Genomic DNA, 12,679 nt, shown 5'->3' on the forward strand with positions numbered 1-12,679 from the left:
TAGTATATAAAACCTATGAAAGAAAGAAAATAAACATCCTACTTTTCCACCTCAATTTCTTTAATTAATATATATTCTAAAAGTAAAAATAAAAAGATTTCAAGGCATTTTTAAATAGCACATAAACTTTGGAGGTGAACTGAAACTTCACCTAAATAAAATGGAAGGCTATGAAGAAACCATGCCCAAGATTCAATTTCACACACACATTGACAGTTATACATTTCCTAAAAAAAAGGAAAATTTAAATTAAATTACTAAAATTACCAATAAAGTTGAGGTTATTAACTTTCCAGAGGAGGAGGAGGAGGAAGGGGAGAAGAAGAAGAGGAAGGAAATGAACCATTTCTTCCTCTTCTTCCGATGCCCCAACGCCCTTCAGTGAATCCAATCGTGCAGGTTTTGATCCGAAGCAAAATCCTTTTTTTTAAAGATCGTAACATGCAAAAAGTGTTTTTTTTTTAAATCGCATTTGCCATTTTACTTGATTGGTTGATGGAAGGGTTGTGAGATGGGGAGCGAGGAAATGGCGCAGGAGAGATTCCTGGTTTCCGTCAGGCTCAGACCCCTCAACGGCAAGGAGATTGAGAGGAATGACTCCGCCGATTGGGATTCCGTCAATGGTACCTCGGTGGTCTTCAAGCCCTACCTCCCCGAGAGATCGCTGTACCCCCCATCTTACACATTCGGTCAGTCAGTCTTCGCCATTGATCTCAAAAGAAAGTTCTTCTTTCGTTCCAATATTTGATTTTTAGAAAAAAAAAATTCTTTACCTTTTTCTTTGTGAACAAACAAATTATTAGATAGAGTGTTTGGAGGCGAATGTGACACAATGCAAGTTTATGATGAAGGCGCCAAGGAAGTAGCTCTTTCTGTTCTCGATGGAATCAATGGTTAGAACAAGTGTGCATTTTTTTTTTCTTCTTTCCATTTTAAAAACACAATTGTATAATATTTTTATCTGCAGCAAGTATATTTGCATATGGACAAACAAGCAGTGGAAAAACTTACACGATGAGTGGAATAATTGCATATGCTGTAGAAGACATCTATGATTACATAAGAAGGGTGCAAAATCTTTAGAATTTTGTTTAATGTTTTCAGATATTACTTGTTCATTTATCTGTTTGTTTGTTTCTTTGTTGTCATAGCATGGTGAACGAGAATATGTGTTAAAATTCTCGGCAATGGAGATATACAATGAAGCAGTAAGAGATCTCCTGATCGCAGACAATATTCCTCTTAGACTTCTTGATGATCCAGAGGTAGACAATGATTTGTCTAACTATTTCTTCTTCTTCTTCTTCTTATTGCTATTTATTATATAGAACTAAATGACAAACATATATTGTTGTTGTTAGAGAGGAACTGTTGTAGAGAAACTTACAGAGGAAACTCTGAGGGATCAGTGGCATCTCAGTGACCTCCTTGCAATCTGCGCAGGTAAATAATTACAGAGGAATGCCTAACATTTGTTGTCTTCTCAATCAAAAAATAAGAAACTAATATAAAACTATTGTGTTTTTTTTTAAAGCTCAAAGACAAGTTGGAGAGACAACTCTCAACGAGATGAGCTCTCGATCCCATCAGATTCTGAGATTGGTTTGCCCCTTTGATCATATAATTAATTAAAGTTTCACTACTTAGTAGAAAATGATTATAATTTTTCTGTGATTACAGACAATTCAAAGTACTGCCCGTGAATTTAAGAGTAAACAGAGTTCCAGTACCTTAGTAGCTTCTGTGGTATTATGTCCACTCTTATTTATCTTTTCTAATGAAGATTGAGCAAACATGAGGCTTATGTTTTTTGTTGTGGACAGAATTTTGTAGATTTAGCAGGAAGTGAAAGGGCATCTCAAGTGTCATCTGCGAGCAATCGGTTAAAAGAAGGCTGCCACATCAATCGAAGCTTGCTTACGCTAGGAACTGTCATTCGCAAACTAAGGTTACTGAATTAACTTTAAGCAATTTGTGCTTTAATTCTTCTTTGTTCTTGCATTGATTTTAATCTCTTTCTTTTTGGGAATTGAACAGTAAAGAAAGAACTGGTCACATTCCATTTAGAGATTCCAAGTTGACGCGCATACTGCAACCTTTCTTAGGAGGCAATGCAAGAACCGCAATAATCTGCACAATGAGCCCCGCGAGAAGCCACATTGAGCAATCCAGGAACACCCTTTTGTTCGCAAGCTGTGCCAAGCAAGTAGTCACCAATGCACAAGTCAATGTGGTGATGTCCGATAAGGCATTGATGAAGCACCTGCAAAGGGAGCTTGCTAGGTTGGAGAATGAGCTGAAGCATGCAGGATTTAATACCTGCGGTGATCGATCTGATGTCCTTAAAGATAGAGATGCTCAGATCAAGAAGGTTGTTTGTGTTATCTTCTTTTTCATATTCTTGATGCATGTTGAATTCTCTCCTAAAGCATCCTTTTGTTGGCTTTCTTGTTCATTTAGATGGAACGAGAAATCAAGGAACTGATGCAGCAAAGAGACCTTGCTCAATCTCGACTCAATGATCTACTTCAAGCTGTAGTGGAGGAACATTCAAGACAATGGGTAATTTTTCCTACACATGAAAATATGTTCTATGAGTTTGCTTGTGCTTCTCTTATCCTCGATTCTTTTCCTTTCCTTAGGAAGAATCCACTCAGTCATCATATTCGCACGTGCGTAGTAACAGCGATGATGCGCTCTCAATTTCTAGTCTCTCTAGCATTGACTACCAAAATCCCTGTTGTGATTATTCAAGCTTCAATTCACCAGTACAAGTCAATAAGTTCAGTTACCATGAGGTTTGGGATGATCAACCCTCACCTAATACAACAATTAACAATCCTGCCTTGAATGAACTAAGGCTGCACCGCCGGAGCAAGGAGGGTATCATTGAAGAAGATTGTGAAGAGCACTGCAAGGAAGTTCGATGCGTTGAGATACATGCCTTGAGCGATGGAAGAGTTGATAAGTTTGATCAGCTGAATGCTGAAAGTGAGGTGACTGATAAGGACACACTTGAGACTTTTGCACCAAATTTTGCAGCTGATGAATTTTCCAAATTGGTTCCCACGAAAAGAGTAATGGAGTCCCGAAGATTGGCACTCACTAAAAGTAATAGTTGCTTGGCAAGTTTGACGAACAATTCTATGTTCGCTTTGTCTCAAGATGTTGAGCAAGACAATGAGACCACACCAAAATTTTTGCAAAGGGGGATTTCAGGAATGCCAAAGGGAGTTCAATGCCCACCCAATGCATTTTCAGAAGTGAAGGATGTATCTGAAGACAATGATGACAAACAACTCTGTGTCGATCGGGTATGCATTCATAATAATCTCGTCTGAAAATTGAGTACTTAAATTGTAAATATTTTCTACAGCTTATTTATTGTATGATACAGCAAAATCGACAGAATCAGTTGGAAACAATTGGAAATGAGGAGGAAGAGAATGATGGTGTTGATGAAAGACTATGCCCCAAGAGATCCCCTTTGGAGTGGCAATTGGAATTCCAGAGAAAGCAAGAGGAGATCATCGAGCTTTGGCACACATGCCATGTATCCTTGTTGCACCGGAGTCGCTTCTTCCTTCTTTTCAAAGGCGACTCGACTGATGCTTTTTACATAGAAGTAGAATGCAGAAGGTTGACCCTTCTCAAAAACATTTTCTACCATGGAAATGTTGGTGGCATAGTGGGCGAAGATGGTCACCGATTGAACCTTACTTCAAGGTATTGTCTAGGACTAGTTTCTTTTGCTAATATTTTCATACGCTCGGATATATATATCCATCCTACTTTTAATGGTTTTCATCAGCATGAGATGTCTTCAACGGGAGAGGCATAGACTATTGAAACTGATAGGGAAGACATTCGACCCTCATGAAAGGGAGAGCCTTTATAGTAAGTGGGGAATAAGCTTGAACTCCAAGCAGAGGAGAATGCAGCTAGCGCAGCTTGTGTGGACAACAAAGGATATCACACACGTAAGGGAGAGCGCATTGCTTGTCACTAAGCTTATCGGCTTCGAAGAGCAAGGAGAAGAGGCCATGAAAGAGATGTTTGGGCTCAATTTCACAGTACAACAGACTCACAAGAGATCCTTCAGTTGGATGCTATGGTAGTCTTCAGTTATGTATCTTTCTCTCTCTGCATATCGATCGACTACGACCAGTAAATTTTGTTGTACTTTTCCCTGTTAATATTGCTCTAACGATTGATGTAATGCGCAAACAATGAGAGTTTATAGTATACCACAAGAGGAGCAAGTTTTCTCTTGTGTTTGTATTGCCTCATGCTACTTCTATTAAAAGAGTGGGTCTTGTGCTTTTATCATTCATTGATATGCCATTGAATATAGCCCAATTTCTCAACATCACACACAACAATAATTTTACCGTTGCTTCTAATAGATTTGAAATTTGACAACAACTTCTACGACTCTTAGTGTTTCTGCTACTTAAAACTAGTACTATTATCATGACTAACTTGATAGTATTTAATGTACTCGCGACTAGTGGTGGACGCGAATACAAATTTGTCAAATTTCATGAACAAACATTGCCATCACACTCAAGACAATACTTTTGCCACTGTAGTACATTTCCACAAGTAAATTCATAGTTAAATTAGTTCGTTTATGTGAAATCAAACGCTTTGTTTGATTGTGTCATTGTTGCAACAGAGGAATAACAAGAACAGGAGCAGCAAATCAATGGCAGTGAAAGCAAGAACCAAGAGATTAAATCTTCTGGTGCAGACTCGTGACCAGATCATGGGCGTCATCCAACAGCCTCCAAACATCTAGAGTCCCTGCCATGTTGTTGCACTCCCTCAGTATCTCATCCATGCTGTTGTACCTCTCGATGATCAGTTTCCGGCGCTGCAGAACACAGGCGGCGACTGTGTAGAGCAGCAAGTCGTCAGTCGGGGGAGCCCGCAGCTTGATCCTCCCCCGTGCAGACTTCCTGATCCCTGACCGAATCGCTGCCTGGTCTGCCCACATTACCTCCCACAGACTCATTGTCTGCTCGAATGTCAGCTCCCTCCGGAACAGCACGAGCACCATTCTGTACGCGAAGAAGCAATCTTGCGCCTGCAGTTTCTCCAAGTGTTTGTACAGGTGCAAGTCCTTGCACTTGATGATCTTTGAGATCGTGCTCAGCTGTTTCTGGATCCCAACCTCATCGAGCCTGAAATTGTGCCGGGCCTTCCTCATGAAACCCACGAAGCACCAGAAAGCTTCGTGATCTTCATCCATTATGGTGAGGATTGGCGAGAGGAGGTCGCTCATGCCTTGGCAGTAGCCAATCTCTGGATCATAAACTGCGTATGCTTCGAGAACTGCAACCATGCGAGCAGCATGGTAAATCATGCATGGGTCCAAGTGCTCATAATTTTTAAGACCGACCGATGCTGCAGATTGGAGTGCCTTCTCTTTAGTCACAGAAGTGAGATTCAGAGAATAAACCACCCAATCTGAGTTGGCTCGAATTGCATCTAAACGGATTATGCGCTGCCACGTTGCGAAGTCTTCAGATGTTCGATTATATTGAGTAAAATCCCCACGGAATGAAGGGATTCTAGTTAACTTGGGATCATGTTGCACAAACATTTCTGAGATTGATGATCCAAGCAAGCTTTCAGTTTCATCTTCATCCGATGTAGAAGATTCTGTACCCCAAGGATAGTTATCAAACTGAACGATCTCAGCCTCGTCTTCTATTTCCTCTAAGTTACACAAGCTGAATAAATCACTTCCGTTGTGAACTGATTGATCTACTTTAAAGTTGTATAAGTTTCCTTCTGCAACATTGCGGGTCGCACTTGGATCATCTTGAGAATCATGAAACTCACAGTGCTCATCAAAACAAGAGCTTGCTGAATTGCTGACTTCATTTATGGTGTCTAACCTATTTCCCTTGTGGCAGTGACTCAGAAGTTGGTGGCATTTTCTCCTTAAAGTTTCATACTTTTTCCTGCGAGGGAGAAAATTATTAGGAAACTAGGATTGTGAAACTCCAATCAAACAACTGGGGATTAAAGCAGATCATTGAACCGATTGATTAAGTGCTTATTTTATTGGCAAAACCCACATTCACCATTAAGCTTCTACTGAAGTATTAAAACCACAACTCACATGAGTTGGAAAATAAAGTGTTCTACATATTCTTAACAATGAGATCAGTTTTGCAGTGTTACCAATGATGAATCAGAACAATGAACAAAACATGAGTTAACATTAAGCCACTATAATGTCTAGTATCATTACCTTATCTGGACTCTGGTGACATTTCGTTCAGCGTGTGAGCTGTTGAGATCGTAACTGCAAAAAGAACAAAAATAACAATCAACTTATAACACATAAATGCAAAAAGGAGACACAATGCAGCAAAATATTTGATATTTTAAGAATAAATATGATTGTCCTCGCCATACATGAAAAATGTTGCAGCCCAACCCAACTTAATAATAACATAATGAACAACGCTTAGGCAAGGTCCCTTGTCAATCTGGGGGAACAATGACTGAACCAAAATGACAACCATTCATCTGAATAATAAGAACAACTAGAATTAAAGGATTTTAAAATGCTAGTACAAATGAGACTGGAAAACTGAAACTCCTGTAAGCAGAAATATCATTATGTCCTTACTCCATGGCATACAACCCTACTATGTGGCCCCTCAATCAGCAACAAGGAGATAGCATGTCTGAATTCAAGCTCACTGAGGCCTTCAACCAGCTAGTGTGCTTTGCTATGTCTCAGTTACATTCATAGCACACGGTCAAAGTGCCAAAAAAGTGATTAGGGAATAAGGAAAAATCTCTTTTCAGAGAGTATTCAAGCTTTGTGGTTGACAACCCTTAATGCATTGATTTTCATGATTGTATATGTACGCAGGATTGACTACCACTTATTGCATTCCTTTTTCTTTCTACTACATCTAGGCAGGTTAGAAGTATTCATTTTTGTCTATAAATTCAATAAAAAACTGCATCTTGCTGCAACAGAAGTCAAATGACTAATTTATAACCAACGAATAATCCTGCCTCTGGCAAACACTTGTTCATCATGACAAGATGAAATTTAGATCCTCCTGTTTCCACCAGCACCAATCAAGACTCAAAGATGCTAATCTCTCATAAACAGCTGAAAGGCCCATTAGCTATGGTAAGAGGGAAGCTAAGATCAGAAGAAGGCAAGCTATTCAGAAGTGAATTAGTCCTTCGTTGTTCCTCTCATGCTTAGATTAATATTCTCTTTCATTAGGTTATTTATGTGAACTATGGAGGATCAGAAGTCAGTTAGCGTGGTTCACAGAGATTTATGGTTAACTATTGGCTAACAACCAAGAGTATACCATACAAAGAAGAGTATCACAACAGAACATAGCTATTATGTCAAAGACACATTACATTGTTTAGCTCCATAACACTTTAAAACATCATTCCTCAGTTTGTAAGTTTTATCTCAATGGATTGGATTCAAACTGCCCAACAAAGAAATAAAGAAAAGAATTGAAAATTGTACTTGTAGATCTGTATCATACTATCATTTTAGAGCTGCTTATGCAGTGACATGGACATGATGCACTGAGACACCTTGTTGCTTTCACTCATCAATTTCAATTTATGCTGAAGTTAATAATGATTTGATCAAATTATTTTCACCAAATAGACAAATAAGAAGCAACATGTATTGATTTAAATCTCACATATTTCTTGTTATATGGGTATCTTAGATTAATATGGAAAAATATTCTATATAAAGTTATTGATAGCTTAGGAGTTACGAAGATTAGATCATTCTATCATAGTAAGAGTTTTATTAGACCTAGAAAATACTTCAGGTGAAGAAAATAATGAAATCTCAAGAATAAATACACTATGATTATGTACTAACAACTAAGTAAAAGGTCCATAAGTACACTTCAATAATTAAAGATTTGAGACAGATAGAGACTTACACTCCAAGTAGAAAAGGCCATACTTCGGCCCTGATAATTGGGTCAACTCCCTAGCAAAATAAGTATTAGAATTAAATATAGGTAGGTATAATATTTAAATAATTAATTAAAGGGGAGTGTGCTGCATTTGCATAGTGAATTGAAATTTATAGTATTTGAGACATAAAACTTACCCCACTCCTAACTTTTTCAATAAATTTGATTCCTCCATCATGAAACTTCCCTTCTGATGAAAATAGCATGTGCCATCGTCGATGTGAAAGTGCATGTTTTCTTTTCCTCCTAGACCATGGTGATCTCAAGCTACCTCTGCATGTAATTGACAATGGCATCAGCAACAAGAGAGAGAGAGAGAGAGAGAGAGCCTATTACTAGGTAACTAGGTGACTGGGAAATGATGAAAAATCTTCTTCTATGAATATATGAGCACTGGCTACAGAAATTAACAGTTCAAATTCTATTATGAAATTTATCAGTCTAATGTCCAAATTTATTGATGAAATCATGACAAAAGTAGATAATTTATCATATCGAACTAGAAGGTAGTAGATTTTGAATTGTCAGTGGGAAGGCATCAAATTGTTAAAGGTAACCTCCATGAAGATCACTCAAATAACAAATGAAGAATTTGAGTTGAGACATAGTAATAACAACGGACATCAAATTGATCAATCTGTGAAATCATCAAAATCTAAATTCTGTAAAAGAATGTTCACAATTACTAGGTTCATCAATATCAGGCTTATAAGCTATGTAGCAGTTTAACTTAAAGTAAGGAAGTTCTTATCAATCTATCTCTCGACGTCAGTCAGATGTCAGATTAGAAAATAAATTGGATGTAAAATAAAAAGACAAACTCATTCTACACCTTGCAATCCTGCCTAAAAATCTTCTCTTCTTGGAGACTTCTATGAGGCCCCAACACCCGGGCACCATGTAATGAAACAAGAGGGGCAACGATTTTTGAAATTGAACAATCAATATGAACTTGATGTTCGTTGAGAGCAAAAAATTACTCATTTAACAAATGGGGCAGTGTAGGAAATGGGAATGAGAAGGAACCTTCATATCAAATTAACAATCTTTAGATCAAAACTATGAAGCCCCCCAAAAACTCGTTGAAACTAAGATCATTAAGCAAAAACAAAAAGACCTTTTTTGTAAATTAAGATGGAAATATACTGAGAAACAAAGAGAAGAAAAAAAAAAGATTTGAATTAGCAACAGATGAATCCCTTCCCTTTCATGCTTTAATTAATGAAGCTATGAATTAAAAACTTGAAAAGAAATCTCCTCTCCGAGATGCGATGTAGTGTAGAGCAAATAAAGAAAATTCTTACCTAATATAGCTAGGAACTCAACAGAAAACACTTTCCTTCCATGAAGGGGGAAAAACTAGAGATTTTGATAACTCACCGATCGGGGACAGTGGCAGAAGCAACGATGAGAAGTGACCGCAGATGGATCCAGGACGACGCCAAGGGAAGCGACGAGGACGAAGGCGAATGCCTCAATCCTTTCATCTATTAGCTATCCCCTCCCAGTTACTTTCCCTTCTACCCCCCAACCGCCTACGAAACCAAAGACGACGAGATTCCTCCCCCCCCTATTCGTCGTTCATCTCATCTCGGCTACTCAAGAAAACAAAATTCAGAGGAGAGAGGACGGCCGAGGCCGTCACGCTCGCTGAGGCTCCGGCATCCGGCCGCCGGAAAAAAGAGGAACAGATCCTCGCCGCCGAAGCCGACCGGAGGCTCCTCCGTCCCTCCACCCTCGCTGGCTGGTGGCAGATCGCGATCCGGCGCCGGAGTTTCGGTACTGAGGAAAAGGTATCGGCGATCGAGTCGACACGATTTTTGGCAGCACGCGTGACCGAAAGGGGATAGAAGAAGTGGATGGTGGGTTTTATTAACTTGGGTCGAAGCAAACCTTCTCCAAAAGCATTTATTTATAGTTTAAATTTTTTTATTAATTTTTTTTTAAAAAATCTCTATCGCCGTATAATCGAAAATACAAAAAGAAAAAAATATATATGCTAATAAAATTCCCTCAGTCTCCCTTTTTTTTAGTTCAAGTATTCTTCTTATTTTTTTTAATTCAAAATGTCCCGACAAAATTACTAACTTTTTTTAAAAATAATTTTATAACTAAAATACCGCGGTCTGCTATAAAATACCTACTTTATTCTTCTAAATTATTACTTAAAATACGTTAATATTTTTAATGCTGATCAATTTTTTTAAAAAAAATAAAATTAATAAAATATTGAGGAATATTTCCATATTTTACTTAACTATTATTTCATAATTCTCAAGAAATTAGTATATAGGTTGATAAAATGTCATAAATGTGAAAAGAGGAAAAAAGTTTAGGAGTTAATTAATAAAAAAAAGATATTTGTTTTATTAATCAAATTTTTGGGAACACAATCGTATAATGATAAGTCATTGTTTTTAAAATAATTATAATAATAATTTAATAAATAAATAAATAAATATATTTGAATCCCTTAATCATTATGATTTTTTTTTTAATTTGCTTTAATCATAAATGTTGACTAGCATCATAGTCCTCTTCACCGTCATCCCGCCACCACCATCCTTCACTTGTGACAAAAATTAAATATTTATTTATTTAATTTTAAGGAAATAATTATAATAATTAAGTTTATCTGATATCTTCCACAATCCATTTTCAAATTATACGAAGAAAAATAAATTATATGAATAGTCTTTAAATTATATGAAAGAGGTAATTAAATTATGGGATCAATTTATAGTCGATCGCTAAGTGATTAAATGATGAGAGAGATTTTTTTATACCTCCGTTAGAAATTGATCTTTTATTTTATTATAGTAAAATTATCATCTTCTAATTAATTAAGTATCCGCGGAGATCTTTCTTTTTAAAAACAAAATCTTAAAGTTGGTAGAATTGTACTTAATTGAGATATATATGTCACAATATTTTTTTTTATGTATTTGATAATTTCGTTAGAATTTGAACGTGTATAATAATATATCGAAGTAACTATATGTTTAACTAATCATACAACAATCAATTTGTTTGGTCTAGTCGGATGAGGTGAGTGAACTATATTCAAAGGGATTTTTAACACTATTAATGTATTAAAATATTAGTTTAATTTAGTTGCAATAGAAGAATTAGATTTTCCATGAAAATAATGCATTCGTAACTTTTCTTATGAGATATCACTATCACCTTGATATTTATTTTGTTTTTCTATATTTTACACGATATTTTATAGCTAAAATGAATGTATGGTCCGATCAACCCACTCTATCACTAGTGTCACCACTCACTACTAATCCAATAGCATACCACTTGACTAGTTAATTATTTAGCGTGGATCTAACTTTCGTACTAATTTAACTTATTTAATCTTGAAAGGATAAAGATAAACTCTTAAAAACAATTTAAAATTTTCCACCATTAGAGACAAGTGTGAATTAATAATTGAGAAGAATGAAGGATCTCTAAACAATTTGAAAGTCAATTCGTGATGCAAATCTAGTGCCAAATATTTTTTTCCATAGTAAAAGATGAAGTCATCATCTTAACGATCTTTTAAGAATGATGTTATATATTTTAGAAGGGAGTAAATTACAAAAATTTATTTAATCTTAATCGAATAATCTTCCTAAGCAAGGAATACAAGATAACTTGAAATAGTATTTATACATTAAAAAATCGAACCATATCTCCGATGACAAGTCCGAACCGAATAAGTCTAATATTCTTCTCTCAATCAATATCCATATCGACCATTCAAGGAGGACTAGATTTATTGATTGTTATTGGAATTGAAGGGACGTCGCTATTTGAGTCCATGTGCATTTGGTTGGCCTTCACATGAGGCACATAAAGGAGGTGGCGTGATGCGTGAGGGAAGTGGTAAAAAACAGGAAGGAATACTTTATCAAACTTTACGCCGTCAATTTGTTGGGAAACTATCAATGCAATATGGTTGGACTCAATTGAGTTGTTTTGATTGTTAGTAATACGTTTTAAGTTAAGGTATATATATTTTTAATCCAATTAATCTTGGGAGGACAGTACTCTAAGCCCACGACCCACAGACTGACCAATGATTTTATATTTTGGTATATACATCAAGTGTGCTGATAAAAATGATAAATAAAACTTAACATAGAGTCCACGTGACATCTTGTAGAGTATTCTGATGCCTAAGCCAAAGCTGTCTACTTCGTAATCTCTTGAGTCGTACGTCGATTTGCCAAGTTGAACCGGTCTGACTTCCCGATTGGTCGAGTGCCAAGTCAGTTTGATCTTGCCGACTCGTTGAACCCTCCAACTTGTCGAGCACTCTTCTCGACCTCTTTGACTTTCCAAACTTCTTGCATGCGAAGGGACATGGCAAGCGAAGAAACACAGCAGTAATCACAACACCCTTTAATGTGATGTTTCCTTTGGATTGAAGGCGGACAGGACAATATTGTATAATTATGAAAATATGTAAATTTCATCGTAAAGAATAATGGTACAGAGCTCCCATTAATCTCGCCCGGATACCATGGAAAGGAGTTGCCTAAATTCTAAAGTTTCTAATTCTTTTGATTACTTTATAATATATATATATATATATAGAGAGAGAGAGAGAGAGATTTGTTCCGCTGCGGAACAAACCTTGCGGACCGCGTGCGGACCGCTGACGTGGCAGCTGCCACGTCATA

At 36.8% G+C, this 12,679-nt stretch overlaps 1 protein-coding gene and 1 pseudogene across 1 annotated transcript; one reads left to right on the forward strand and one right to left on the reverse strand.

The window, feature by feature from the left end:
• Positions 1-276: 276 nt before the first annotated feature.
• Positions 277-4,333, forward strand: LOC121967371 (annotated as a pseudogene).
• A 263-nt stretch (positions 4,334-4,596) lies between these two features.
• On the reverse strand, positions 4,597-9,878 carry LOC121967372 (rab GTPase-activating protein 22-like). Its single transcript, XM_042517538.1, has 5 exons — positions 9,381-9,878; positions 8,138-8,273; positions 7,965-8,014; positions 6,266-6,319; positions 4,597-5,972 (listed from the first exon to the last, which is right to left on the reverse strand). Exons 1-5 carry the CDS (start codon positions 9,485-9,487, stop codon positions 4,736-4,738), a joined length of 1,584 nt encoding a protein of 527 aa, XP_042373472.1. The 5' UTR covers positions 9,488-9,878; the 3' UTR covers positions 4,597-4,735.
• Between the last annotated feature and the right edge of the window lie 2,801 nt (positions 9,879-12,679).

Source organism: Zingiber officinale, chromosome 3B, assembly GCF_018446385.1.
Source record: "Zingiber officinale cultivar Zhangliang chromosome 3B, Zo_v1.1, whole genome shotgun sequence".
Classification (NCBI taxonomy): Eukaryota; Viridiplantae; Streptophyta; class Magnoliopsida; order Zingiberales; family Zingiberaceae; genus Zingiber; species Zingiber officinale.